Below are 27,185 nucleotides of genomic sequence, written 5' to 3'. Positions count from 1 at the left end.
TGTTCAGTAACATTAATATATTCTCTCTGTCAAAAAATCACTTTTCTTTCTTGATACAAAAAGATAACATAGCATATTAAAATATTTGAAAGAAAGAGCAGAAAATTTACATAGTAAGCATGTGATCTTTTACTACAAAATCAATGTATTTATAATAAAAAGAAAACAATGCATGACATTTTCAAGTTTATATGCTGAATATTTCTTTTTTGCATTCCACTTTAAAGAACTCAAACTGACAACAGAAAATTGTTACATTTTCAAAATAATATACAATCTTCACAATTTTCAAAAAATCTCTATTCATGATAATTAGAAATAAAACAATGAGTTTTTTAAACAAAGCTTTAATTAATGCACTTTCCATTTTAAAATTATACATAAGTTTTATAAACATTTTTCTCTATCACCGCAAATAGATTTTTTGTATAGTGCATGGCATCATACATGTATATACATATATTATAGTAGTACTCTACTTACACTGGGCAATCTTCTTAGTCTTCCTGATTTGCAAACATTGTGCTTATTTTGAAACAAGTATGAATGTTAGATAACAGCTTGATATGCTACCAGCAGCATTTACAAAAATATTAAAACACACTGTTCATAATCTTAAGTCATCTTCATCCTAGATTTACAAATTATACCCAAACGATGAAATGATGTACTGTAAACTATCACAGTTTGGCACAGTAGGTCCCATGTTCAAACATAACTTTTATCCTGAAAATACATAAATGTACATGCATTTATACAACATTAATATATAAAAGAACATAATATTCTAAGTAATTATTAGCATTTAAAGACTAACTTATAAAAAATCAAGAAGAAATATATAATACACTTTACTCATGTATACAGCATATAGGGAATGAATTTTTTTTATGCTGAAAGGGTTGTTATAATGAATTTCATTTGGAACAGCTGATTATATAGGACTACAATATTTTTTTTTCTTCAGCAATTGGTTACAGTAAACAAATTCATTACAATACTGTAATGACAGTTAATGAACCATAATAATACATTTATGTTGTTTGTATATTTATGTTATCATCTTGTTTTGGGTTTAAATGACTACAGGGTTCTAGTTTTAAGAGTAAACTACTACTATATTCACATTACAATTCAAAATGATGAAATAATTATGCAGCCAAGTAATGGCATGTCAGATGACATAGCGAATAATGTGACTTATAAAAATAAGTATGTTTATTCAAAACAAAATTTTCAGCCTAGTATTAAAAATGACATCGTGTTGGTGACAGAAGTTAAAATGAATGATATGGAATAGAATTGCGGTAAGTCTTCAGTATTGAGACCACACGATGATGAAAATAAAGAGTTCAATAAAAATAAGTAATTTTTACACATATTAGATGTTTTGATAACTTCACAACTGTTACATATAATTGATAAACCAGAATACAAATGATAAAATTGTTACTCTGTGTGTGTTGGAACATTGCTAGTTGTTGCTATCATGTGTGTTATATTTAAGAATAGAGATCTGCAAGTTGTCCAACTGTGTCATGCAGACAAAAGAGCATGCAGGTATCTCATTATGTCTATATATGAATGCTAGGAGTATCAGAAACAAAGGGATAGAGTTTGTTGCCTTGGTCAATATGCTAGGACATCAGATTGTAGGCATTAGTGAGATCTGACTATCAGAATCAGACATACTAACTGGTATTGAGTGTAAAGGATACAGTATTTTTAGGAAGGATAGGAAAGGAGGGGATGTGCTGCTAATAATATCAAATGACTTGAATCCAGTTAGTGTTGAGAACTATGACTGTAGTACTAGTAACAGTATTCATATGGTAATGAATTTGAAGCCATCTGGTGGGAGATGGAATCTAACAAGATCAATTATATAGTGGAGTGTGGTGTTCTTACAAACCTAATGGATCGGTTGCTAGTGATAAAGAAATGCATGACCAAACAGAAATTATGGGCACGAAAGAGTAATCAGTAAAATGTAGCAGTAAAATCTCACGAGAAGAATGAAACTGAATTTACTGAGCCATTTTGGGACAAGTTCCTCAAGCAGCATGTCAAGAAGGAACTTGAGATCAAAGAGTGTTAGATTTGATTATAGTGTCAGAGGGTGCTTCAGTTCAAGATGTAGCTATTCTGCACCCGTTTGGTGACAGTGATCATGCAGTACTCATTTGGGAAGTGACTAAGTTTATGAATGTTCTATTCAGAAAAGGTTACATGCTGAACTACAAAGCAGGAAATTATGACCAATTGAGGAGTATACTGAGTTCAGCAGAACGGTATCGGTTGCTGGATGGGAAAAATATAGACAGTGCATGGGAAGCATTTAAAAAAAAAAAACAAACTTAAATGATGCAATATCAGAATGTGTCCCTAGAGTTCAAAGAATAAATAGGCCAGGAGTCAGATTGGTGCATAATCTCATTAAGCAATTGATTCGTAAGAAACAGGTAAATGGAAGGAATACCATGTGGATAAGGATGATGTCTGTTATGAAAATTATAAGCAGGAGGCCAGAAGAGTCAACTGTTGTACAGAAAGCTAAGTCAGAGTATGAAAAGAAACTGGCTGGCAAGCAAAAGACAACCCACAGACATCATCCTTTGTACATAAGGATGATGTCTGTTATGAAAATTATAAGCAGGAGACCAGAAGAGTCAACTGTTGTACAGAAAGCTAAGCTAAGTAAAAGAAAGAATGAATGTGAATGCAGATGGTGTGAGAGCAAGAGATGCAAAAGAGGTTGTTCAACTAATGAGTGTCCATTTTGCTAAAAGCTATCAACCTAGTGTATGCAACATTGAGTTCACTGCTGCCTCTTCTGAAGAAACTCAGGTATATGAAGAGGAGGTATTAGAGCTGTTGCACAAATTGAATATGAATTCAGCAATAAGGAATGATGGGATATCAGCATGGGTGCTAAAAGAGTATTCAGCTAAATTGGCTATTCCTTTGACTAGACTGCATAATTTAGAGTCTCAGAACATGGAAGATTCCACAGGAATAGAAAGAATGAATGTATGGTAATCCCATTGCACAAGGATGGTTCAAAGACCAACATATCCAACTATAGACAATCAGTATCTCAGAAGTGGTGGTGAAGATTATGGAAAAATTGGTTTGGGCTTGCATTCAGAAATGGGTTTACTAAGGGAAGGTCATGTTTTAGCAACTTGCTCATATTCTCTAATAACGTAACCATTGAACTAGACAAGGGGAACAGATACACCATGATACTTTTGAATTTTGCTAAGGCTTTTGACAGAATACAGCATGGAAGACTGTTGAATAAACTGGAGAATATGGGTTTGAATTATAAAACATTAGCATAATTAATAGGATGGCTGACTGACATATATCAAAAAGTGGTATACGTGGAATGTGAGTCTGCAAGATTTACGGTAACTAGTGGTGTACCACAAGGATGGTTCATTGTTATTCAATCTGTACATTAATGATATTGGGAAGGATTTGTAGGTAGGGGTAATCAGGAATGCTGCTGATATGCAGTACTTGCAGAATGATTTGAATGGGCTGGAATTGTGGACATGGGAAAATGGATGTCAGTGAATGTAAAGTCATGCACTATGGCATGATTAGATATCCAATGCCGAATTACATTGGTGGGATTATGCTAGAAGAAACTGATCAGGCTAGGGATCTTGGAGTGTTAGTAGATAGCAAGTTAAAGAGTACTTGATGGCCTTTAGTAGTTGTGTGGAATGCCATGTTTGTGTGGCCTGATTTATGCTCTCTTCTTTTTTTGACGTCTTTTACGTGTTCAGGCATGTGAATCTCTCCCAACCTTCCTGTCTGGCCTACATAAATGCCACAAGATCAACAAATCTCATAAATACCTGGTTTTTTCATGGGTGATGCGGATGTAAGAATCTTGAGATTTTTCATGAAGGTAAAAAAGTTACTTTTACGTTTTACTCGTGGAGCAATGCAGCTGCTTTGTGACATTCTTGATGTAAGGCAGCGTGATTGCATGTTTAAAATTTTGTTTAAGTAAGGGAGTTTCAGGAGATGTTTTAAAAATTTTTCTGATCGTCTTGGATTCATAACCTGAAACAGAACCTCACACTTAATGGTTATTAACCCAAGGCTTAATTTTACATCAAGTATGGTCTGCTTTCATCAAAAATTTAACTGCCACAGACCTAGGATATAATGCACGTGATACCACAGAACATGATAGCAATAACTAGCAATGTTCCAACATGCATACAGTAATGAATTTACTGTTTGTATTCTGATTTATCAATTATATGCAACAGTTGTGAAGTTATCAAAACATCTAATGTGCAATTAATTGTTAATAAGCTTTTGTTGTTTATTATTTTAACGGTATAATAGAACACAGAAACTAAGTAAATAATTAATTTATTAACTTGATGCTGATATTTCGCTGGTGTTATAACCAGCATCTTCAGAGCACAAAAACACTGTTTGTCACAATAAGCGAGACTAAAACAACATGGTGTACTTAAACAAAATTGTAGCAGCAACACAAAGACTAGAGTCCTGATTTTGGTGCCCTCTATCTGAAAAAAAAAAGGAAAAAAAAAAGCTATCATATATTACTAGAGTTCTAGAAAAGTGCTAGTTTTTTCTTAATATGACTGTCTCCCAGATCTTCGGCAAGTTAATACAGCCATATTTGTTGAGATTTGGAGTGTGTTTTAGGGCTTCTGTCGCCTCTCTCTGATTTATACGGGTTTCTGTATAGTACTTTTGTGTTTTTCCAGTTGATCCTGTGTGCAGGGGTATCCAGAGCATGGTCTGCTAGGCCCGACTTCCCATAATGATAATTCCGGACGTATCTTTTATGTTCGCTGATGCGGATGTTCACAGTTCTTCCTGTTTGACCGTAGTAGGCTTGATTGCATGAGCAGGGTACTTGGTAGACTCCTGGATGTGATAAAGGAGGAATGCTGTCCTTGGGTGAGCGGATGAGGGTGGCTAATTTGCTACATGGTCTGAACGTAGTGCGTAGTTTGTTTATTGAGAATTCTTGAGATCTTTTCGGATGTGCCTTTAATGTAAGGGATGGTGACTGTTTTGTTGTAGTTCTCTGTGGTGGATGGTGGGAGGGGTTTCTTAGGAGTGTTTAGTATTTTGTTTATTTTATGTGGATTGTAGCCGTTGGCCAAGAAGGTGTGGCGTAAGCGAGTCAGTTCAGCAGTAAGAGCCTTGTCATTGGAACAGATTGCTCTCGCTCTATGGGTTAGCGTTTTTAATATGCCATATTGTTGAGAAGGATGATGGTGTGATTGTTTGTGTAAGCATCTGCCTGTATGTGTGGGTTTTCTAAAAACTGAAAATGATAAGGAACCATCTGGGAGACGTGTGATGAGTGTATCCAGGAAGGGCAGACCGTTGTTGGTTTCCAGTTCCATAGTAAAGTGGATTTTTGGATGTTGGCTATTTAAATGTGCTAAGAATGTTTTCAATGTCTCAGGGCCATGTGGTCAAATAGCAAGCACATCATCAACATAGCGTAGCCAAAGTGTAGGTTTGAGAGTGGCTGTATTGATTGCTTGTTTTTCCAGGTGTTCTATGTAAAAGTTGGCTAGGGGGGAGCCCATGGCTGTCTCATCAATTTGTTTGTATATTTTTCCTTTCCATGTGAAATATCCTGCATGTATTGTGAATTTGAATAGTTCAAATATATCAGGGGGAAGTGTGACTTCAGTAGATTAAGGGTTTCTATTAGTGGTACATTTGTGAATAGTGAAGTGATATCAAAGCTTACTATTAAGTCTGAACTTTTTAGGGCAAGGTGTTGTAAGATGCTTTTTAGGTGTGCTGAAATTTTGACAAAGGAGGGAGAATTTTTTGTGAGAGTGGCTAGTAGCTTAGCTAAATGTCTAGCCAGTTTGTATGTGGGACTATTTATACTGTCCACAATTGGACGTAGGGGTGTGCCTTGTTTGTGAATTTTTGGGCTCCATAGATCCTCGGTGTTTTAACCCAATTGTGGACAGTATAAATAGTCCCACATACAAACTGGCTAGACATTTAGCTAAGCTACTAGCCACTCTCACAAAAAATTCTCCCTCCTTTGTCAAAAATTCAGCACACCTAAAAAGCATCTTAGAACACCTTACCCTAAAAAGCTCAGACTTAATAGTAAGCTTTGACATCACTTCACTATTCACAAATGTATCACTAATAGAAACCCTCAATCTACTGAAGTCACACTTCCCCCCTGATATATTTGAACTATTCAAATTCACAATACATGCAGGATATTTCACATGGAAAGGAAAAATATACAAACAAATTGATGGGACAGCCATGGGCTCCCCCCTTCCCCCCCCAGCCAACTTTTACATAGAACACCTGGAAAAACAAGCAATCAATACAGCCACTCTCAAACCTACACTTTGGCTACGCTATGTTGATGATGTGCTTGCTATTTGGCCACATGGCCCTGAGACATTGAAAACATTCTTAGCACATTTAAATAGCCAACATCCAAAAATCCACTTTACTATGGAACTGGAAACCAACAACGGTCTGCCCTTCCTGGATACACTCATCACACGTCTCCCAGATGGTTCCTTATCATTTTCAGTTTTTAGAAAACCCACACATACAGGCAGATACTTACACAAACAATCACACCATCATCCTTCTCAACAATATGGCATATTAAAAACGCTAACCCATAGAGCGAGAGCAATCTGTTCCAATGACAAGGCTCTTACTGCTGAACTGACTCACTTACGCCACACCTTCTTGGCCAACGGCTACAATCCACATAAAATAAACAAAATACTAAACACTCCTAAGAAACCCCTCCCACCATCCACCACAGAGAACTACAACAAAACAGTCACCATCCCTTACATTAAAGGCACATCCGAAAAGATCTCAAGAATTCTCAATAAACAAACTACGCACTACGTTCAGACCATGTAGCAAATTAGCCACCCTCATCCGCTCACCCAAGGACAGCATTCCTCCTTTATCACATCCAGGAGTCTACCAAGTACCCTGCTCATGCAATCAAGCCTACTACGGTCAAACAGGAAGAACTGTGAACATCCGCATCAGCGAACATAAAAGATACGTCCGGAATTATCATTATGGGAAGTCGGGCCTAGCAGACCATGCTCTGGATACCCCTGCACACAGGATCAACTGGAAAAACACAAAAGTACTATACAGAAACCCGTATAAATCAGAGAGAGGCGACAGAAGCCCTAAAACACACTCCAAATCTCAACAAATATGGCTGTATTAACTTGCCGAAGATCTGGGAGACAGTCATATTAAGAAAAAACTAGCACTTTTCTAGAACTCTAGTAATATATGATAGCTTTTTTTTTTCCTTTTTTTTTCAGATAGAGGGCACCAAAATCAGGACTCTAGTCTTTGTGTTGCTGCTACAATTTTGTTTAAGTACACCATGTTGTTTTAGTCTCGCGTATTGTGACAAACAGTGTTTTTGTGCTCTGAAGATGCTGGTTATAACACCAGCGAAATATCAGCATGAAGTTAATAAATTAATTATTTACTTAGTTTCTGTGTTCTGTTATAGCGTTAAAATAATAAACAACATGTTCGACGAACACATAAGTCTGTCCACACGTTTAATAAGCTTTTGTTGTGTAAAACCTTTCTCAACCAGTACCCCTGATGATGTAAGTCTTACGACTTACAAAATTTGTTGGGGTTTTAATTGCATATTTTTATTAAACTCTTTATTTACATCACTATGTGGTCTCAATCCTGAAAACTTCCCACAAAACTGCTAAACCACAGAAACTTTTGTTTCTGTGGTTTAGCAGTTTATATATGGAATAGAATTTTTAACTATAGGACATATAATACAAATCATGTGACACTGCAGGCAGTGAGCTGAGTCTAAATTGTCATTAGAGTTCAAATGGTCATTAGTACAAAATATATATAAGTATTTAACAATCACTTCCCAAAATTGGGGAAACCTCAGAATCATTCCTATCTATAATTGGTTTGTGGAGAACCTTTATTTCATCCACTCAACTCTACTGTTCAGTGGAAGTAGAATGCGACAGGTGGTAGATGACCTTCACTGCCTGATGAAATACCACCAACTTGGTTATTGAGGGCCTCAAGTGGCTGTTGCCATGCTTGTTTCCCAGAGTAGGGATTCTGATTTCTTTCCTCAATTTCCAAGTCTTTCAACATGCAGTGTAATTGATAAACCTCAAGGGCATACCAGACATATTGTAGAGATCCAGTACCTTCATATTTTGAAGGACTAACAGTAAATCAGTTGCACAGACTGGCTACAGATTGTGTACAGAACTGAACCCAATGACAACAAGTTTCGAAGGTTTCTTGATCAGCTGACACAATCTCATTGCCAGGTGGTGCCAGAATGGAAGTTGTATAATGGTATGCAAGGGTGTCAAGCCCATGTTATGGCATGGATTTGACTGCTCTCTATATGGGTGGCATGTTTGAGTATCTCCTCTCAACTATATGTTCCCATGTTTCCTCTGCTCTTTTCCTCTTCACCCTTGCCAGTATAGAATGAAAGTAAAACCGAAATAAATGTGGTATTACTGAGGTTAAATTACATAAAAAAAATCTCATAAATGCCAATCTAAATGATGTGCATCATCTTCAGACATCCAAACCTGGTCTATTTTTGACTGAGTCCCAAATATCTGCCACAACTACCATAGCTCACCTTAACTATCAATAGTACACCCTATACGATTTCTTCTGCCAAATCTTGAATCTCGCCTTTTTGACCTTCTGTGGCTTAAGATTTCTCTTCCTTATGTCTTATTCATCTGCTGTCTCTACCATTCCAATCATGAAATTCATTCTGATATCTTAAACTTCTTATTCATTAGGCTTGCTCTAGCAATATAAATTCACTATCTTGGTGACTAATGTCTGCAATTCTAACTGGCTTCCCCCCCCCCTTTTTTTTTAATTCCACTGACCAAGAAGGAAGAGAGGCAGAGATGTTTGCTAGAAGTAAGAGCTTAAAACAAATTCATCTTCCAACTAGGATCCCCGACAATCCTCTCCACACATCCAACACTCTGGATCTTTTCTTAACTAGTTCTCCTTCCAAGTAAATGTTGAGGTGATTGCCACTCTTGGTAATTCATATCGCAATCTCATCCAAGTTCCATTTCTTGTGGAACATCCTCCTCTTGGCCATTCACAACCTTGCATATTTGTCATTACAATACCAAGCGGAAAACTCTCCGTTATTTTACTCCTTTCCATGGTCAGACTACTGTTTCCATTCTTCAGATCACAGTATTTGTTATAGAAATTATCCAGGTTGCAATGGTTTTCATTCCTCTCTCTCTTTCTCTGTGTGTGTGTTCAAATTTTGTACCTTACACGAAAACCATGATTTTCTAAAAAGTGTGTTAGTGCAGTCCAAGAAAAGAAAACAGATTATGGGAGTGCTTAAGACAAAAATCCCAGCTTCATTCACAGCCAACAGTATAGCCTACAGTACTCACAAAAACCCATAATTAAAAAATGACTTTGACAAAGTACTAAATTTTCTACTAAATGTAAAAAACTTGCTATCGCTGACAATGGAACTACTGCTTTCTGGTCCCTTGCAAAAGAAAAGTCATTGGGCATAACTTTTGTCCATCAGTGCTTTCACCTCTTTCTCAACAGGCAACACTGAAACATCACCCAAAAATAAGGCTGACCTCCTGGCATTATTCTTCTCATCCAATTCCTACATTGATGAAGACAAATCACTTCCTTTATCTGGAGCATTGCATCATATGCCATCTGTAGCCTTCCACCAAAAAGCCTACTGGTCCTGATGGAATTCCACCAGTTGTTTTCAAGAGATGTGCTCCTGAACTAATACCTATTCTTTACCATCTGCAAGCTATGTTACACTCAGCTGGCATCCGCCCTACAGCACAGAAGCAAGCCCGTATACAGCAAATTCCAAAAAAATATGTCTACCACACACAGGGGTGGCTCGTACATAGGCACTACGGAACTGCAGCATCCCCAATTTTTCTTGATACATAAACATATTTATTAATTTATTTATATTTGCTTGTAATATTTAATTTTATCATCAACAATCCTATACAATTCTCTTATTTTATAAAAAATAGTAAAAATCCATCTTGTAACACTGGAGGGCGAAGGACGTTAGCAGCACTGTGTTTACCACAGTGTCATATTGCTACGTGCACAAGCATATGCATGTCATAGTGAGATGAGAGCTATTAGGGTAATGCGACACTGTCTGTTGTGCAGTTCCAATGTTGTTTATATGCAGTTTGAGCCAGCAGCAGAGTGTTCGTAGTGCTTATCATGTTTACTGCGTCTCTTTAAATATTTGGACATTACAATTAAAGATATAACATTTGTTATAGTTTCAATTTTAGAACATTATTGGGGTTATGATAATGGATTTTATTTTTAAGTAATTTTGAATTATACTAAACTATATAATTTTATCGATAATAAACAATATTTTTTCATGTTTAATTTTTTTTTTAATTTTTACCATAATTTTGATATTTTATCCAAACACACATACACTGTACTTACAGTGTATGTAAATTCGAAAGTTGCAGCACCCCCACGATTTCAAGCCACAAGCTGCCATTGACCATACAACTATCGACCTATTGCTCTCACTTCAATATTATCCAAAGTAATGGACAAGCTCATCAACAATCAACTTCATTAATATCTTGAGAAACTAACCAACAACAATAAATCCCAATATGGGCTTCGCAAACTGAGATCAACAGCAGATCTTCTGGCCTACATTACCCACCTCTGGACATGTACCATGGAAAAGTTTGGAGAAATCTGTATTGTTGCACTTGACATTTCCAAGCATTTAATTCTAAGGGCTGGGCACCAAGGACTTCTCAGTGAATTGTCACATCAGTACATTAGTAACATGAACAGATTAAGGGTTCGATAATCTGGAATATTTTGGAAAAGCTGAGTAATCAAACATGGAACTTTGGCATGTCTGATTACTGCTTCAAGACTGTTATAAGCAAGATAGTCTCACATCAGGATATGAAAATCATTTCACCATTTGAAAGACAATTCCTTAATGCATAGCATTATACTTGTCTGCAAGGAGATGTGCTTTGCATTATCGGAGATACTAAGACAAGTGATGAGAGCTTAGTCCACCTTTACCATGAGTTGCCTTAGTCCTGAAGATACTTCAGGCACAAACTTTGTTTGCTTAAACTTGGATAAAGAATTAAACTAAATTTATTATAGTCTAACCAAGTGAGAAAAACTCCCAACATGTTTCTCTAATCCAGAGTAATTTAATAATAAGGTGACACACACCTTTTGGCAACTCATATAGGTAAATATAATGTCTCCATTACTTCCACCTTAGTATCACCACCTCTGGGTATGGCTCCCACTGATGAAACCATAATAAAGGTCGAAACCAGTTTGGGTAGTGGCCCTTCCCTTAATGCATAGCATTATACATGTCCGCAAGGAGACGTGCTTTGCATTATGGGAGATACTAAGACAAGTAGTGATTAGAGCTTAGTCCACCTTTACCATGAGTTGCCTTGGTCCTGAAGATACTTCAGGCACAAACTTTGTTTGCTTACACTTGGATAAAGGATTAAACTAAATTTATTATAGTCTAGTGAAAAAAACTCCGAACATTTGAAATAACAAGTTTATATAATTTCACACTGGGGTTTGAACTTATAGTCTGCTGACTAGAGAAAATAAATGCTGTTCTGCTAAGCTTCAGAGGTAATGGAGTCAGTTTGTGATTATTTTATTTTTTGTGATAGACCTAGATCTTCAATCTTCTAGATACTGTTAACGCCAGTATACCACTAACAAAGTAAATAATTTTGTCTAAATTATAAACAGAACATGGTTTCTACATTTTTATCACTTCTTTCACAAGTCAAAAATCAGAGAACTGATGGTTCTCTGATGATGTATGGAATACATTTGGGCAAAATTGCAAACTTATGACTTCTTGCTAGTACATTCAGCTCATCTTCAGTTAGAGGTTGACCAGATAAATTAACAATCCATTTGTCAGCAGGTAATTTAGTTGTATTTTTCTTAGATCGTTCTAGCAATGTTAAGTATTTTTTTTATCAAATCACATGCTTATAGTGCCAAATGTCCCCTTGTGGCAGAATTTTGTACTATTTTTTTATCTTCTATAAATTTATATCTTTTTTCAACTGCTTTAGTTCCTGCATTTTTTGAAATATTAATAATAATATTAATAAATTAAAATTTGAAATAATAAAATATTAATAAATTAAAATTTGAAATAATAAAATATTAATAAATTAAAATTTGAAATAATAAAATATCAATAAATTAAAATTTGAAATAATAAAATATCAATAAATTAAAATTTGAAATAATAAAATAATATTAATAAATTAATAATATTAATAACTTGCTATTATTTCAAATTAATAAAATTTGAAATAATAGCAAGCTGATCTATCAAATACATTAAATCAAGACTTGCTACATATGATTATTAATATTTCAAAAAAATGCAGGATAAATCCATATCTAGATTTCATACACAACATTGAAAAGAACACCAGTCATCTGTCTAGTATTGAAGCTAACAGACTATGTTTTGAAATAGCCAAAGTGATGCCCAGCCATCAGAAATGGATATTCTACTAGCAGAATTAAAATCTCGGAATTTACTAAAAGATTCCTGTCTAGTCTGTCTCCTCGCTGGTCACTCAATCTCTTCGATAAAAAATTCCATAGAATTTCACACAAGGATAAAAGACATTAAACTAGCAGATACAGTGTTAGTAATGACACTGTCTCTCTCTCTCTTCACTAATATCCCTCACAAAGAAACAATAGAATTGTTAACTCAAAAATTTCCATCTCACATAGTGGAATTATTCAAATTTGCAAATCACATCAGGTTATAATAAATTTAGTTTAATCCTTTACCCAAGTGTAAGCAAACAAAGTTTGCATCTGAAGTATATTCAGGACTGAGGCAACTCGTAGTAAAGGTGGACCAAGCTCTCACATCACTCCCTGTCTCAGTATCTCCCATAATGCACAGCACATTTCCTACTGATGAGACCTCAATATAGGTCTAAACCGGTCTGGGTAGTGGCACTTCCCTTAATGCATAGCATTATACATATCCACAAGGAGATGTGCTTTGCATTATGAGAGATACTGAGACAGGGAGTGATGAGACTTTTGGTGATGTTGCCGAAATATTGGCAATATATATTAAAGTTTAATTTAATTTATATTCTAGTGTACGTTGTGAATTCCTTAAGTTAATTAATAATCAGATTATTCCTCAACAAATTGACAAACTTGTAACTGCTGTCATGGAACACACAATGAATAACACAAGGATCAAATGAATCAAATGCTGAGGTTTTCCCTACAAGATCTAACATACTCAAGCTTTGCTTCATGGTGATGTGGAAATTCATCTGCAGTTTGCACTGATGTTCTTGGCTTGAATGGAGGTGGATGATTTTATGGAGTGATGAGCCACATTTTTATCTGAACAATAGTGTTAAGTCACACGACTGCTGCATTTGGGCTACAAATAACTCTCAAGTGTTCCATCAGACCCTTTTACACTCACCAAAAGTCAGTGTGGTGTAGTTTCACTGCATCATTTATACTTTTTCCATACTTTTTCAAAGAACTTGGCCTGACAGGACCTGTGACTTGAACAGTCTCTGCAAAGTTGAGCAACATCGAGAGATGTTACTTAACTTTGTTGTTCTGCAACTGCAGTGAAGAAGCCTTGACTTTACAATATATTCATGTGGCATGGAACACCACCTCACATTGGATTGCTGGTACAGCAAATGTTAAGAAAACACTTCACAGAACACACAGTGATCAGACATGCATTTCCCACAGCATGGCCACCTCATTTGCCTGATCTCAACCACTGTGATTTTTGGTTGTGGAACCATCTGAAACATGTGGCGTATGAAGGATATGTTCCTGATTTAGCACCCTTGAAGGACAGAACATCTTAGAACATCTGAAAAGAGGATATATTGAACCACATCTGTGAGTTATGCAAACACAAAAATTGATTTGTTGTGTCTCTTCTAGCCATTACTGTTTATAATTAATGCAGCATATGCGGCAAATCAATGCAGATCTGTTATATTCCGCTGTAGAAAAAAATTGTCATTCACAGAATGCAGTTCTTAGAACATCTGAAAAGAGGATATTGAACCACATCTGTGAGTTATGCAAACACAAAAATTGATTTGTGTCTCTTCTAGCCATTACTGATTATAATTAATCCCAAATCACATGCTTATAGTGCCAAATGTCCCCTTGTGGCAGAATTTTGTACTATTTTTTTTTATCTTCTATAAATCAAAACCCAATGTTCCAGAATGTACTTATATCAAGTTTGGTTGAATTTTGTTGAATACATTTTTTACTACAGTGCTCTAAACACCCCCTGTTTAATTATGGCTATCCTATATATATATACAGGGTGTTCGGGATAAATTTGACATATTTATAATTAATTATATTTTTCCGTAAGTTACATGTATTAACACACACTTCTCTTCATTTAAAAGTTTGGACCCTTCTTCATTCATATACAAGATGTCAGAAAGGATGGATAGCTGGAACCCACCTGAATCATGGAAGAGAATAACTTGTATCATGATGATTCGTGCCCGCCATCAAAATAAGGATATTACGACTGCTGCCCAATGCTCCCTGAATACAGTAAAAACAATCAGGCATGAACTAGAGACTTGCAATGGTGACTACGAGGATGTAGCAAGAAGAAAGATCCCTAGCAGACGATCTGATTGCGTTCGTACAGCAGAATTCCTCGCAAATCTGCAGGAACAGGTGTTGAAGAACCCTGGCATTGGAATTCGGGCTTTGTTCGTGGAGTTGCTAACTGTAGTCAAGCCCTGGATAACAAGGGTAGCCAATGGTAGGCCGTATGTATGGCAGCAGGATTCGGCCCCTTGCCACACCTCTGGGAAAAGTCAAAAATGGTTGTCTGAAAATTTCTACGACTTCACCAGTCCAAATGTTTGGCCTCCAAACTCCCCAGACCTTAACCCCATGGATTATTTTGTATGGGGCGCAGTTGAAAAAGACACCAATCGCACTTCCAGTAATACAAAAGCCCAGTTAATGGATAAAATTAAAACAGTTTTTGCGGCCCTTCCCAGGGAGACTGTAGCATCAGCTTGTTCGAGGTTCCGAAGCAGAATTGAAGCTGTGATCGATGCTAATGGTGGTTATTTTGAGTAAATCTTGTTGATAGTATTGTAATTAACTCTGCCTGTAATGTTTTTTTGTCAATTCATTAAATTTAATAGATACAAAGAAGATTTTCTTTTTCCTTACGAAACTGTCAAATTTATCCCGAACACCCTGTATATATATATATATATATATATATATATATTTTTTTTTTTTTTTTTTTTTTAACTGGATTTACTGTACTTAGTATACTCACTAGTATAGCTGCAGACACTGTTAAATTAAGATAATGTTTAAAAATGGCCTTAAAAAAACCTAGCAGAACAATAGTGGCATTAAAAGTGAAAGAAAATATAGATTCTGATGACAAGAAAGCCTCTGGGATAAAATAATTATAATGAAACACAAATGAAGAAAATTTGATATGAAGTTTCCAGATAAAAAGAAATTATCAGACAACTGACCACTGAGTTGGAAAAAATTAAGAAACGTTTACAGAAACTCAGACATGATAAGAAAAATAAAGAGAGCAATAAGATTCAAGAAAGTGCAGAGGTTGGTAAGTAATCAATGAATAAGGTGCATCAAAATGTCAGAAAAAAAATGTGATTTGCCAATTAAATTTCTCTTGAAAGGGCCAATATTTTGAGCTTAACAGGAACAAAAATAAAGGATGTGACAAATGCAACAGTGAAACAGAAAAGAAAAGAGATGGTAGTGCTTGTTGGCACAAATGATTTAAATAATGAAGAAGCAAAAAAGAAAGAAAAGAGTGAAAATTGTTAGTTTATTAATGAGATTTGATAGTACTAGTTTAGGAGCATTATGATAGCAAATGATTCAATGTGCTAGCTATGTAGAAGAAATGAGTGTTAATTTTTGGATTTGTGCATATTTGCAATGTAGGATTTGGCAACAGGAGTCTGGAGAAAAACCTAATGCAGCGAGTCAGGAAAATTATAAGGAACTAATTTCATCTTGGAAGGAACTCTGAGAATTTGCGAGTTCAGCTAAGATATGCAAAAATGATGATGACATCTCGATGAGCATTGTTATGAATCTGATGAAGGAGTGGACCTGCATACTTTGGATTCATATAGTGTCTGAGTAAAAAAAAGAAGTAGCACAACCAGGCCAATTTTTATTTATTTATTTTTTTTATGGTGCTCCTGTCCATAAAAGGCTATTTGCAAACATTTTGTACATGGGCAGGCTAGGAATATATATATTATATATGTGTGTGTACACACACACACACACACACACAGGGGCACAGCAAGGGTATTTGCCACCCGGGTGCAAACTTTTATCAGCCGCCCTTAATACTGCATTATATAATCCAAATTAAATATTAGCTACATAAAATGCCGCCCGGGTGCATTTTATGTAGCTAATATTTAATACTTTGCACCCTCGGGTTGGCGCGGCCCTGTATATATATATATATATATTTTTTTTTTTTTTCCCCCTCCTATTTTTCATTTTTTTTTTTTTTACATAGTCTAATAACCCTGTTCTAGAGACCAAACATGGAACTTTTTCAAGCTATTTCAGGCCTTTATTAGGCAGGGAGATGACATTCATCTCCCACCTAATCACAAACATTCACACCCATGGCAGGATCTGAACCTGCAGCCTGCTGGTTGGGACACTAATTACTCTGCCAACCAGGCTGGCAAACTGTGAACAAAAAAGTGAACTGAAGATGAAAAGCTAGAAGATAATGTTTTCTGTCAATACAGAAATGCAAGGAGCATCAGTAACAGTGGGGTTGAGTTTGCTGCTTTGATGAATTTGTTGTGGCTCCAGATTGTTGGCATTAATGAAACCTGTCTCTCATAGAGAGAGAGAGAGAAAGAGAGAGGTAATAATTAGAATCAAGTGTAAAGAGTACAGTATTTTTAGGAAGGACAGAAGAGGAATATTAATATCAAATCATATCAGATGATCAGAATACAGCTGTAACAGAAACTCATGATAACAATGTCTTATGAAGCAGAGTTTGACGCTATCTGATGTGAAGTGGAGGTCTGGTAGTTTAGTCTTGGAGGATGAAGAAATGCACTGTCACATTACCCTGATGGATGCTAAACAAGCAATGAGTATGAGTAACTTCAATTATCTAAACATCTATTGGATAGCAGAGAAAACTCATAAGATTGAAGGAGAATTTGAGCCATTGCAAGAAAACTTGCTCAAGCATCAGAAGAGATATCAGTTGATGAATGACTTTTGCCACCAGATGGTTACAATAATCATACTGTACTGACAAGGGAAGTATATGGATGTTTCTATTTAGACAGGTTACATTCTGAACTACAAAGTTGGCAATTATGACAAAATCAAGAGAATACCATGTTTAATCTCATGGTATCAGAAAGATCTCAGAGGAATACAAAGAATGCATGATAATCCCATTATCATGCATTCTTTCCTACCAGTATCTCTGAAGTGTTTGTCAAGTGTCTGGATTTTATAAAAGTTGGGAAGAACTCGCATACAGAAATAATTTGGATTGACAAGTTAAACTTTGCAAAGAACAGCATGCGTTTACTAAAAAGAGTCATGTTGAGCAATTTACTCATTTATAATAATGTTATGACAAGGCTAGATAAAGGGAAATGGATACACTGCGATATTGTTAGACTTTGCTAAGGCATTCAAAGGATACCACATGAAAGGCTCTTGCATTAAATGGAGGATATAGGATTGATATATGAACTACTGACTTGAATAAGTTAGTGGCTAAGGAAAAAAGCAACAGAAAGTGGTATATGGAGAAGATGAATGCCAGATTTAAGGTGCCTAGTGGAGTAACCAAAAACAAAGTGTCCTTGGACAATTATTGTTAAATTGTCCATGTTAATGGAAAGGACCTCATAGATGTTTAACTGTTTTGATGGTGCAAAGATAGATGGGGAAACTGGAAATGTTACTGATATATAGCACTTAACAGAACAATTTAAATAGGCTGGAAATCTAGGCAAATGATAATTGCTGTTAATAATTCAATGTTAGTAATACACTTCAGCATGATGAGATTCCAATGGCATATGGGTAGGATTATGCTTGAAGAAATTGATGAGGCTATGGATCTTTTGGAGTAATGGTAGATAGAAATTTGAAGGTAGAAGGTCAAGGACCAAAATTCACAAATACAACTTAGAGGATAATTGCAATGCTGAAATGTGGGTGATTAATGTCCATCTCAACCTAGGCCTCAATCTCAATCTAAGCCTTGAGATTTATCAGGAATATTAAGATCAACACCAATTTACGTTGGTGTTGATTCCAACACTCAGTATTATTGCTCTTCTTCCATTACAGAGGAAAAGCGCTTTAAATAACCTATGAAATAAAACAAAACAGTGACTTGTCCAAACATGAAGCCATCTCCCACAGAGCAATTCAGAGAACGAAATCTAGAAAACTGCCAAGAGAACTGCTGTGCAAATATTGCATGAATCCTTTGATATCACATCTGCCTGAAAACAACTGGTAGAAACACAACCAACTTACATGCCACCATTCCTGATTCAACTACTGGACTAAAGAATTTTAACTTTCCAAGGCATGTATAGTCTTCACTTAACTCGATCAGGACGAGATAGATACTCAAATGAAATGGACACTGACTCTCCATACTATGAGTGACAACTTAGCCCAGATCATTAACCACGTCATTAGTAACTGCCCTGTGTTCTCTTATTCAGGAACTTATGATTCTTTGGACATTAAACCTAAGGTTTGATTACGGATTCAGCATATGTTAAACTATGATGTATTTTCTGTTTTATGTAATAATTCCACCTGTTTATTTTCTTATCCCTTTCTATAAGTACATTACACTTTCTGCAAATACTTTGCTAAATAAACAGAATAGTTCAGAAGCATCAACTCTCATTCCCAGTAATAATGCTTAGGAAATGAGGTTCACTATTAGCTTGCTTTTTAAACAAAATTCCCCTGCAAGCATCCAGTTGCCCGAGTTTCTTCCTCATCACACTGTTAGCGTGATGAGGAAGAAACTCGGGTATATTACAGTGCGTAAATTTTTCTTTCTCCCAGTGAATAATTATCGACCATATTATGACAAGGGCCTGTGTGAGTCTCTACACAAAGTAGAGACTCACACAGGCCTACACTATCCACATAATATCTATCATATCTCTCAATGAGCATATTCAATGACACATTTAAGTTAAGGGATATTATATCCCATATTGTTTCTTAGCCGAATAAGAAACTGAAAGAGTTTCATGCCGAATATAGAAACTATATAAAGTTCGGCAATTCCAAGCATAAACAAATATCTGGATAGTGCAGCAACTGACCCTTGAAGGTAGTGCAAGCTGAGGCAACTCATGTAAAAGGTGGAGCAAGCTCTGATCGCTATTCTTGATATTTACCCATAATGTGAACTTAACTCCTAGGAGCTGATTATTGTTCATCATTATGAGAGAAGGTCACTACCCAGACCGGTTTCAATCTTTTTTTGAGGTCTCATCAGTGAGTAGGTAGACCATGTTAATACCAAGTTTGTAGCGAACAGAACTTACATCCCTTTAATGAGAATTGCCAAGAGGTATCCTATTAAAGTATTAATTATAATGAAGAGCCAAAGGCTTCAATTCGGCAACATGAACATATTTAAGTTAAGGGATATTATATCCCATGTCGTTTATTAGCCGAATAAGAAACTCAAAGAGTTTCATGCCGAATATAGAAACTATATAAAGTTCGGCGATTCCAAGCGTAAGCAAATGTGTAAGCACTGATGAGACCTCAAAAAAGGTCGAAACTGGTCTGGGTAGTGACCTCTCATAATGTTGAACAATAATCAGCTCCTAGGAGTTAAGTTCACATTATGGGTAAATATCAAGAATAGTGATCAGAGCTTGCTCCACCTTCTACATGAGTTGCCTCAGCTTGCACTACCTTCAAGGGTCAGTTGCTGCACTATCCAGGTATTTGCTTACGCTTGGAATCGCGAAACTTTATATAGTTTCTATATTCGGCATGAAACTCTAAGTTTCTTATTCGGCTAAGAAACAATATGGGATATAATATCCCTTAACTTAAATATGTTCATGTCGCCGAATTGAAGCCTTTGGCTCTTCACTATAATTAATATTCAATGACATTTCCTATCTGCCTCTATTTCCATTGCAAAGTGATTACTCAGTAATTCAACTATTTCATCTGCTTCTGTCACCTCACGTCTATCGCAACACTCAATTATCCTTCCATAATCATTCTTTTTACTTGCCACAGTGAAAAAAATAACTCAAATTTCGTTTGCTTCAATAATTTCCTCTTATGATCAGATCTTGCCTTCCTATGCTAGTCATCTTTTTTTTTGTCTGTGCCTTGCACTGCTTGTGAGCTGCTGTTTACTTTTCTCCTTACATATTCTCTACAACTTTTTTTTTTGCATTGATACTACCAACCCTTTAACCAGGATGGTTAAGGAATATGCCACCCCTAGGTAAGCACTATTTTGCTGCCTATAAATTAAAAAAAAAAGTATGAAACTGAAAACAAAAAAAGCAGTATTTTTTCTAATTAGGCCTACAACTACCTTTTGCACCTTGACTATTCCATTCTTTTTTTTTTTTGCTAAATACCTTAGCAAAGTATTAATATGGACAGATTTTATAGACTTTTATTTGGTGGGTGTTTATAGCTCCCCCACCCACTGCTTTTACTGGACATTCTCAAACTCTCCTTATGAGCGTATTCATAAAAGCCTAGCGTATATTATCACGTATAATGCGAAAAATTTATGGTAAAAAATACTAGTTAAAGTTAGGGGTTCGCATTATACCCAGATCTTAAAAAATATAACATCTTATTAGACTTGCACACACAATATACACTACCTAATGCCTATGCAACCAAATCTACTTGACCCACTCGCATTCGGCGACCGAGCGCACATCATACCTGTGCATAAAGCCAGTAATGTAAGTAGTGCTAATATCCCGCCCCCTTGGTGGGATATTAGCACAGTTAGGTATATCGGTTTAACCACAGTTCAATTTAAATATTATTCGTTAAACTAACCTAGCCTGAAATTGAGACAACAGAAACATAAACGTTCATCTTTTGAAGCAGGATTTAAATTGCGTGTCATGCAGTTTGCAGAAGAACATAATAACAGTGTTGCTATGAGAGAATTTGGTGTAGCAGATAGTAATATTAGACTTTGCCGTAAGCAAAAAGACAGTCTTGAAAAAATCCCCAAAACGAAATGTGCCCGTCGTGGAGATGTAGCATCCTTTCCAGAACTCGAAGATGGCATTATAGTAACAAATAAATATATTTGTTATATTTATATTTACAAAAAAATAAATATTTGTTTCGTTAATTCATATTGTATTATTTATAATGTTATGGAACAAGATTAACAGATCGCATTATACGTGGACATGGCATTTTAGGGCTAGTTTTCAAATGAAATTTCTAGTTCGCATTATACATGAAAATATACAGTATATCTTTCTTACTACCTCTGGTTTCCCTGCCTTGCACTCGATGCTCTCAATGAACAATTTATTTAGACACCAAACTCCAAATACATTCAAGTGCAATCCTTTCACCCATCAAATACAGTCCATAGGTCAACATAAACTGTATGCCTATGCATCGAATGATTTTCAATCATGGCTCTCCTCGTTTTATTATACTGTGGCAGAAGACTCAAGTTTTACTCTTCCCTTTTGCTTCTTTCAATAACTTTTCCTCTCTCAATTATCCCCTCTCATAGGGACCTTTAAAATTCTTTGCTGAAACTTGCCAATCCTAGGCATTGCCTTAGTTGTTTAATGGGTTATGATGGCCCTGTATCTAACTCCTACCTGGTTTGTTCTCTTGAACCTGGAAGTACAAGTTTGACGTTGCTTCCTTTGGACCATCTTGATCACCTTTCATGCACTGCTAACATTCTTCCATTGCAGATTCTGATGTCATAGCAATGCTTCAAGCTGCCTTCTAAGCTTGTCAGTCAAGGGTGTCCAAAGGGGAGAGTGATCATGCAATTTAAACATGAATTTTCACTTAAGAGATATATATATGAAACTATTGCTCACTCTAGTTTCATGTATATCTTCTTAGCAAAAATTTGTGTTTCAATTGCATGATCACTCTCCCCACTCAGATGCAATATGGCTATCTTGGTTATTATGGACAGATCCTCTGATGCAGCACTCAAATTATGAGCCTCCATAATGTGCTGTTTCAAGTAATTATCTTTTAAGTGTATGAAAGCCATTTCCTTCCTGGCATATAATCTTTCCTCCCTCTAATCTGTCTCCATAGTTGCAGTCCCCCCATAACAATTTCTCAGCTTGCACTCATTGTGTTAACACACTGATGCATGCCTTTTATATCATCCTTGGTCTACAGCAGCAGCCCACTACATATTTTGTCCTATTGGCTTTAATGACATTAGATTGCCTCAAATGAACTGCCTTCTACATACATTTTCCAGATGATCTCCTACTCTTTCTGGCTATAATCTATCTGCTGTCTGATGCCAATCATATTCTCTCCCTGAAAATACCATAACCTGCACATTCTATCTCTAACATTCTATCTTATATTGTGTTAACACACTGATGCATGCCTTTTATATCATCCTTGGTCTACAGCAGCAGCCCACTACATATTTTGTCCTATTGGCTTTAATGACATCAGATTGCCTCAAATGAACTGCCGTCTACATACATTTTCCAGATGATCTCCTACTCTTTCTGGCTATAATCTATCTGCTGTCTGATGCCAATCATATTCTCTCCCTGAAAATACTATAACCTGCACATTCTATCTCTAACTACACTGTTTGCAGTCAACCAAGTCTCACTAATGCCTATAACTTTTGGCAAAGATGCACGAACTGGCAAACACTCTTTCCCTTTTATTACAGATGCTTCTGGTATTAATATACATAAACCGCAGTCTCTAATTAGGCCTACAACTACCTTTTGCACCTTGTACTAACTATTCCATTCTTTTTTGCTAAATACATTAATGGACAGATTTTATGGACTTTTATTTGGTTGGTGTTTATAGCCCCACCCGCTTTTCCTGGTCATTCTCACACTCTCTTTATGAGTGTATTCATAAACACCTATATCTTTCTTAGTACCTCTGGTTTCCCTGCCTTGCACCCAATGCTCTCAGTGAACAACTTATTTAGACACCAAACTCCAAATACATTCAAGTGCAGCCATTAGCCTTACATAAGACCTTTCACCCATCAAATTCATCAATAGGTCAACACAAACTATACACCTATGCATCGACTGATTTGCAATCATGGTTCTCCTCGTTTTATTATACTGTGGCAGCAGACTCAAGTTTTACTCTTTCCTTTTGCTTTCAATAATGTTTCCTCTCTCAATTATCCCCTCTCATAGGGTCCTGGAAAATTCTTTGCTGAAACTTGCCAATCCTAGGCATTGCCTTAGTTGTTTAATGGGTTACGATGGCCCTATATCTAACTCCTACCTGGCTTGTTCTCTTGAACCTGAAAGTACAAGTTTGACGTTGCTTCCTTTGGACCATATTGATCACCTCCCATGCACTGCTAACATTCTTCCATTGCAGATTCTTATGTCATAGCAACGCTTCAAGCCGCCTTCTAAGCTTGTCAGTCAAGGGTGTCCAAAGGGGAGAGTGATCATGCAATTTAAATACGAATTTTCACTGGAAAATTCTTTGGCGACAATTCAATGTGGGAAAAATTCTTCCCTGGAAAATTCATAAAAACAATGAAAAATAAGAAATATTTTGGAAAATATTTCTTATTTTCCAAAAATAAGAAATATTCCTTCTGTGTTTCTGTTTTATTTATTTAATTAAATTTGATTTATGCTTTTTTATAATTTTTTTATTTGGTATAAATTGAAACTACTATTTTGTATTTTACTGATCAGTGAGTTCTCTAATTTCCGTTTATTTCTTATACTCTTATAAGACAATCTCTTATACTCTTATTTATTTGAAACCATTAAGAAACAACATTAAAAAAAAATTGTTCACAGAACTAGAACTTACACTCAAAACAGAGTAACAATCCATCAAAAATTATTTCATTCTATATTTGTGATTACGTGCATCAAACAAAGTAGTGTCTTCTTCTTCATCATCTCCTTTTCCTAAAGGTTCCATCTCTAAATCTGTAGATGTTATCACGCCATATTTACGTGTTTTACTTTTCCTCTGGCGAACTCTATTAAAAAAATAATAATCAAAATTTTATTGTGTATAGTAATTAATATAAATATAGTACTATCTATATTTGACTTGAAAGCAAAAAAAGGACACTTTAGGATAAATGAAAAATGACCAAAGACTATTAATGAGAAACTTAAATCAGAAGGGAAGAAAGCTATTCCATTTTCTGGATCATAATTTATAGATAAAAATTGTGAATCAACTGAACACGCAAGTTCTCTTCAACAGTAAAATTCTCTTCAAATGTGATCGCATAAATTTGAAAATGAATAGAATAACTAAATACTACTATACCCTTCTGCATGCTGACAAGTAGCTTTCTGATTTGGCTTTAGGTCCACATTTAAATATATAAATATATATATACATATACACACACACACACCAGAGGCTGTACTGTGATTATAACCAAACAACATTTATTTATATAAATGTTGTTTGGTGTTTGTTTAAAAAAAAAAAAAAAACACTAAACAACTTGTTGTTTTTTTATTATTTTTTTATTAATTATTTATTTATATAATAACAATTAATAATTGTATGGTAAAACTATCACATAGTTCATTCCTTCCCCCACCCTCACCTTCATTTAAGAAAACCATCAAGTGTCTGGTTTTAAAGAAAAAGTTTCATTGAGACCACTTTATAATAAACAAGCTATCACTTAAAGTGAAAGAAAAAGCACCTTTTTTAATCACTTGCATGCATATTCACACACGAGGCTACAAAGTATGACAAATGAGACCCCTTCACTCCTTCCCACACATGGCAGATTAGCACCATGTCCAGGAAAAGGGTCAAGAGCAAAGTAATCTTGATATATTTTTTTGAAGAGCTGGAGATTGTAGCTTTTGGGAAGTTATGAGGAAGGCTGTTCTATAGAAATGAGATAGATGGAATGTAAGATCAATAAGAAAAGCAAGTTCAAATGAGTCGGTAATTCAACTGAAAAAGAATGTTGCATAGCTACTAGGTGTAGCAGAAAGGGAATACCTGATGGACTACTAAAAAAAGTGTCCATAGAACTATCTGAAGAATAGATATGTGGAAACCAGTGGTGCTACATGCTCATTTAGGCTGGGTTTGCTGACATGTGGCTAATACAACCTGTGCTACAAAATTCATGTCAATTTGACTGTAAGATTGCATTGCTATGATGAATGAAAGTTTTAAGCATACATAGCACATCAGCCATAATCTTAATGATCCAATGCAATTAATTGTAGGATAACTTTGAATAATAATTTTAAGTATTGAAAACAAAGGTCAAATAAACTATAGCTATGCTTCATGCTCGCCATTTGTTTATATTAGAAGCAAAAAAAGGTTTACGCTTTGGCGAGATTAGATTATCATTGGCAAATACCAGAATGAGACATGGATGATTTAAATTTTGATATGATTTTTAAATACAGTTATATAATACGTACAGAAATTGGAAAAAATGTAATGACTTGGGAAATTATTATTTTTCTGGATTGAACCAAAGAAAGACTGAAATAATTTGTTTTGCTTGCTTACTTATACAAAACTTCCAACCTCCTTTGATTATAATTATACAATCTGCTAAAGTTCTGACCAGTGGCATACCCAGGGTGGGGGCCAAGGGGCCCTGGCCCCCCAAAAGAAAAAGGAAATAAACACTAGAAAATTTTCCAAAAATCTTTTCCTAATTAATATTAATTTTTTTTATTTATGTTGTCTTATATTTCTATACTACTTATCATGTATTGGCGATCACTGCAGATGCTCAGGCATAGGTCGTATGCAATGTATTTGTAAATCGTTTACTAACTCCCCCCCCCCCAGATTAAATCCTGAGTGCACCACTGGCTATGACAGAAAACGGGACATTCAGGAAATTGTCAACACAGTTCCCCATTGTAAATGAGGGCAAAAAAAAAGAAAGTTATAAATTATTTGTTTATATTGGTTTCCTAAACATGTCAGTTCACACTAAAATGGATGAAACTCAGAAAACAAAAACATTACAAATGACGATGTTCAACTGGATTGGTTGACACAATAATTAATCATAGCCACTGATTTCTAGGGTGCTATTGTCTCAGCACCCACCCTGCTTCACCTTCTGGGAGGTTTAAAACCACAGGAATGTTAAGAATTTGACTGACTGCACCATCTGTACATCTGTTCAAACAGCTCAAAGGTGTATGTATTTGTGAACGCACACCCAGGCTATTGCGAATGTGATGCAGTGCTTACATCAAAAAGTGTCCTCTTCATGAAGTATTAGTATATTGTGTTTAATTTTAGTAACTATGTGAAGCCAGAAAACAATTAGGGAGGGAGGGTATTTAATGGGAATAAATGCAAAAATATAATATCAGTATTATTGCTATTCTGTGGATGTGCACCGCACACCACTGGTGGAAATTGAGATAGCAGCAGAAGAGTATGAGAGAGGCGTCTTAACTAAGTTGTCACCTTCTGAAGAGCATCAAGAATTTTTAAAGTTTTTAGGTACAACACCCAAATGTGAGAGCAGTACTCCAAGGTTGGTAGATTTAGGATTTGTACAGAGCAAGTTGTAGCTGGACAGATAAATAATAACATCTTGAGCAGAAAAGGATGCCAATAATGCTGTGCGTGCGTGCATGTATGTGTGTGAGAGAGAGAGATTATGCCAGGAAAGACTAGGAATAAAAAAAGTTTGAGAAAAGTGATCTGGT

General features: G+C 35.6%; 1 protein-coding gene across 2 annotated transcripts in view; it reads right to left on the bottom strand.

Annotated features, from left to right (window-relative positions):
* LOC150099703 (uncharacterized) overlaps positions 1-27,185 on the bottom strand; it is a 64,229-nt gene that overhangs the window by 5,575 nt on the left and 31,469 nt on the right. Inside the window, exons 2-3 of one of the 2 annotated variants that reach the window (XR_016549361.1) lie at positions 24,316-24,490; positions 484-726 (exon numbers count right to left, since the gene is read on the bottom strand). Coding sequence is in view for 1 of the 2 variants with exons in the window: in XM_090403855.1 (XP_090259981.1) it covers positions 24,346-24,490 (145 nt within the window). In the remaining variant the exon portion in view is untranslated. Of the gene's footprint in view, positions 1-105; positions 727-24,315; positions 24,491-27,185 lie in introns of those variants that run through there. The other variant, XM_090403855.1, reaches the window with a different exon arrangement.

The sequence above is a fragment of the Typopeltis vanoorti genome, chromosome 14 (genome assembly GCF_054136105.1).
Source record: "Typopeltis vanoorti isolate ZY-2024b chromosome 14, IOZ_Tvanoo_1.0, whole genome shotgun sequence".
In the NCBI taxonomy this organism is placed as follows: domain Eukaryota; kingdom Metazoa; phylum Arthropoda; class Arachnida; order Uropygi; family Thelyphonidae; genus Typopeltis; species Typopeltis vanoorti.
Note: the sequence above shows the minus strand (reverse complement) of the source record. Positions and strands in the feature narration are given on the sequence as shown.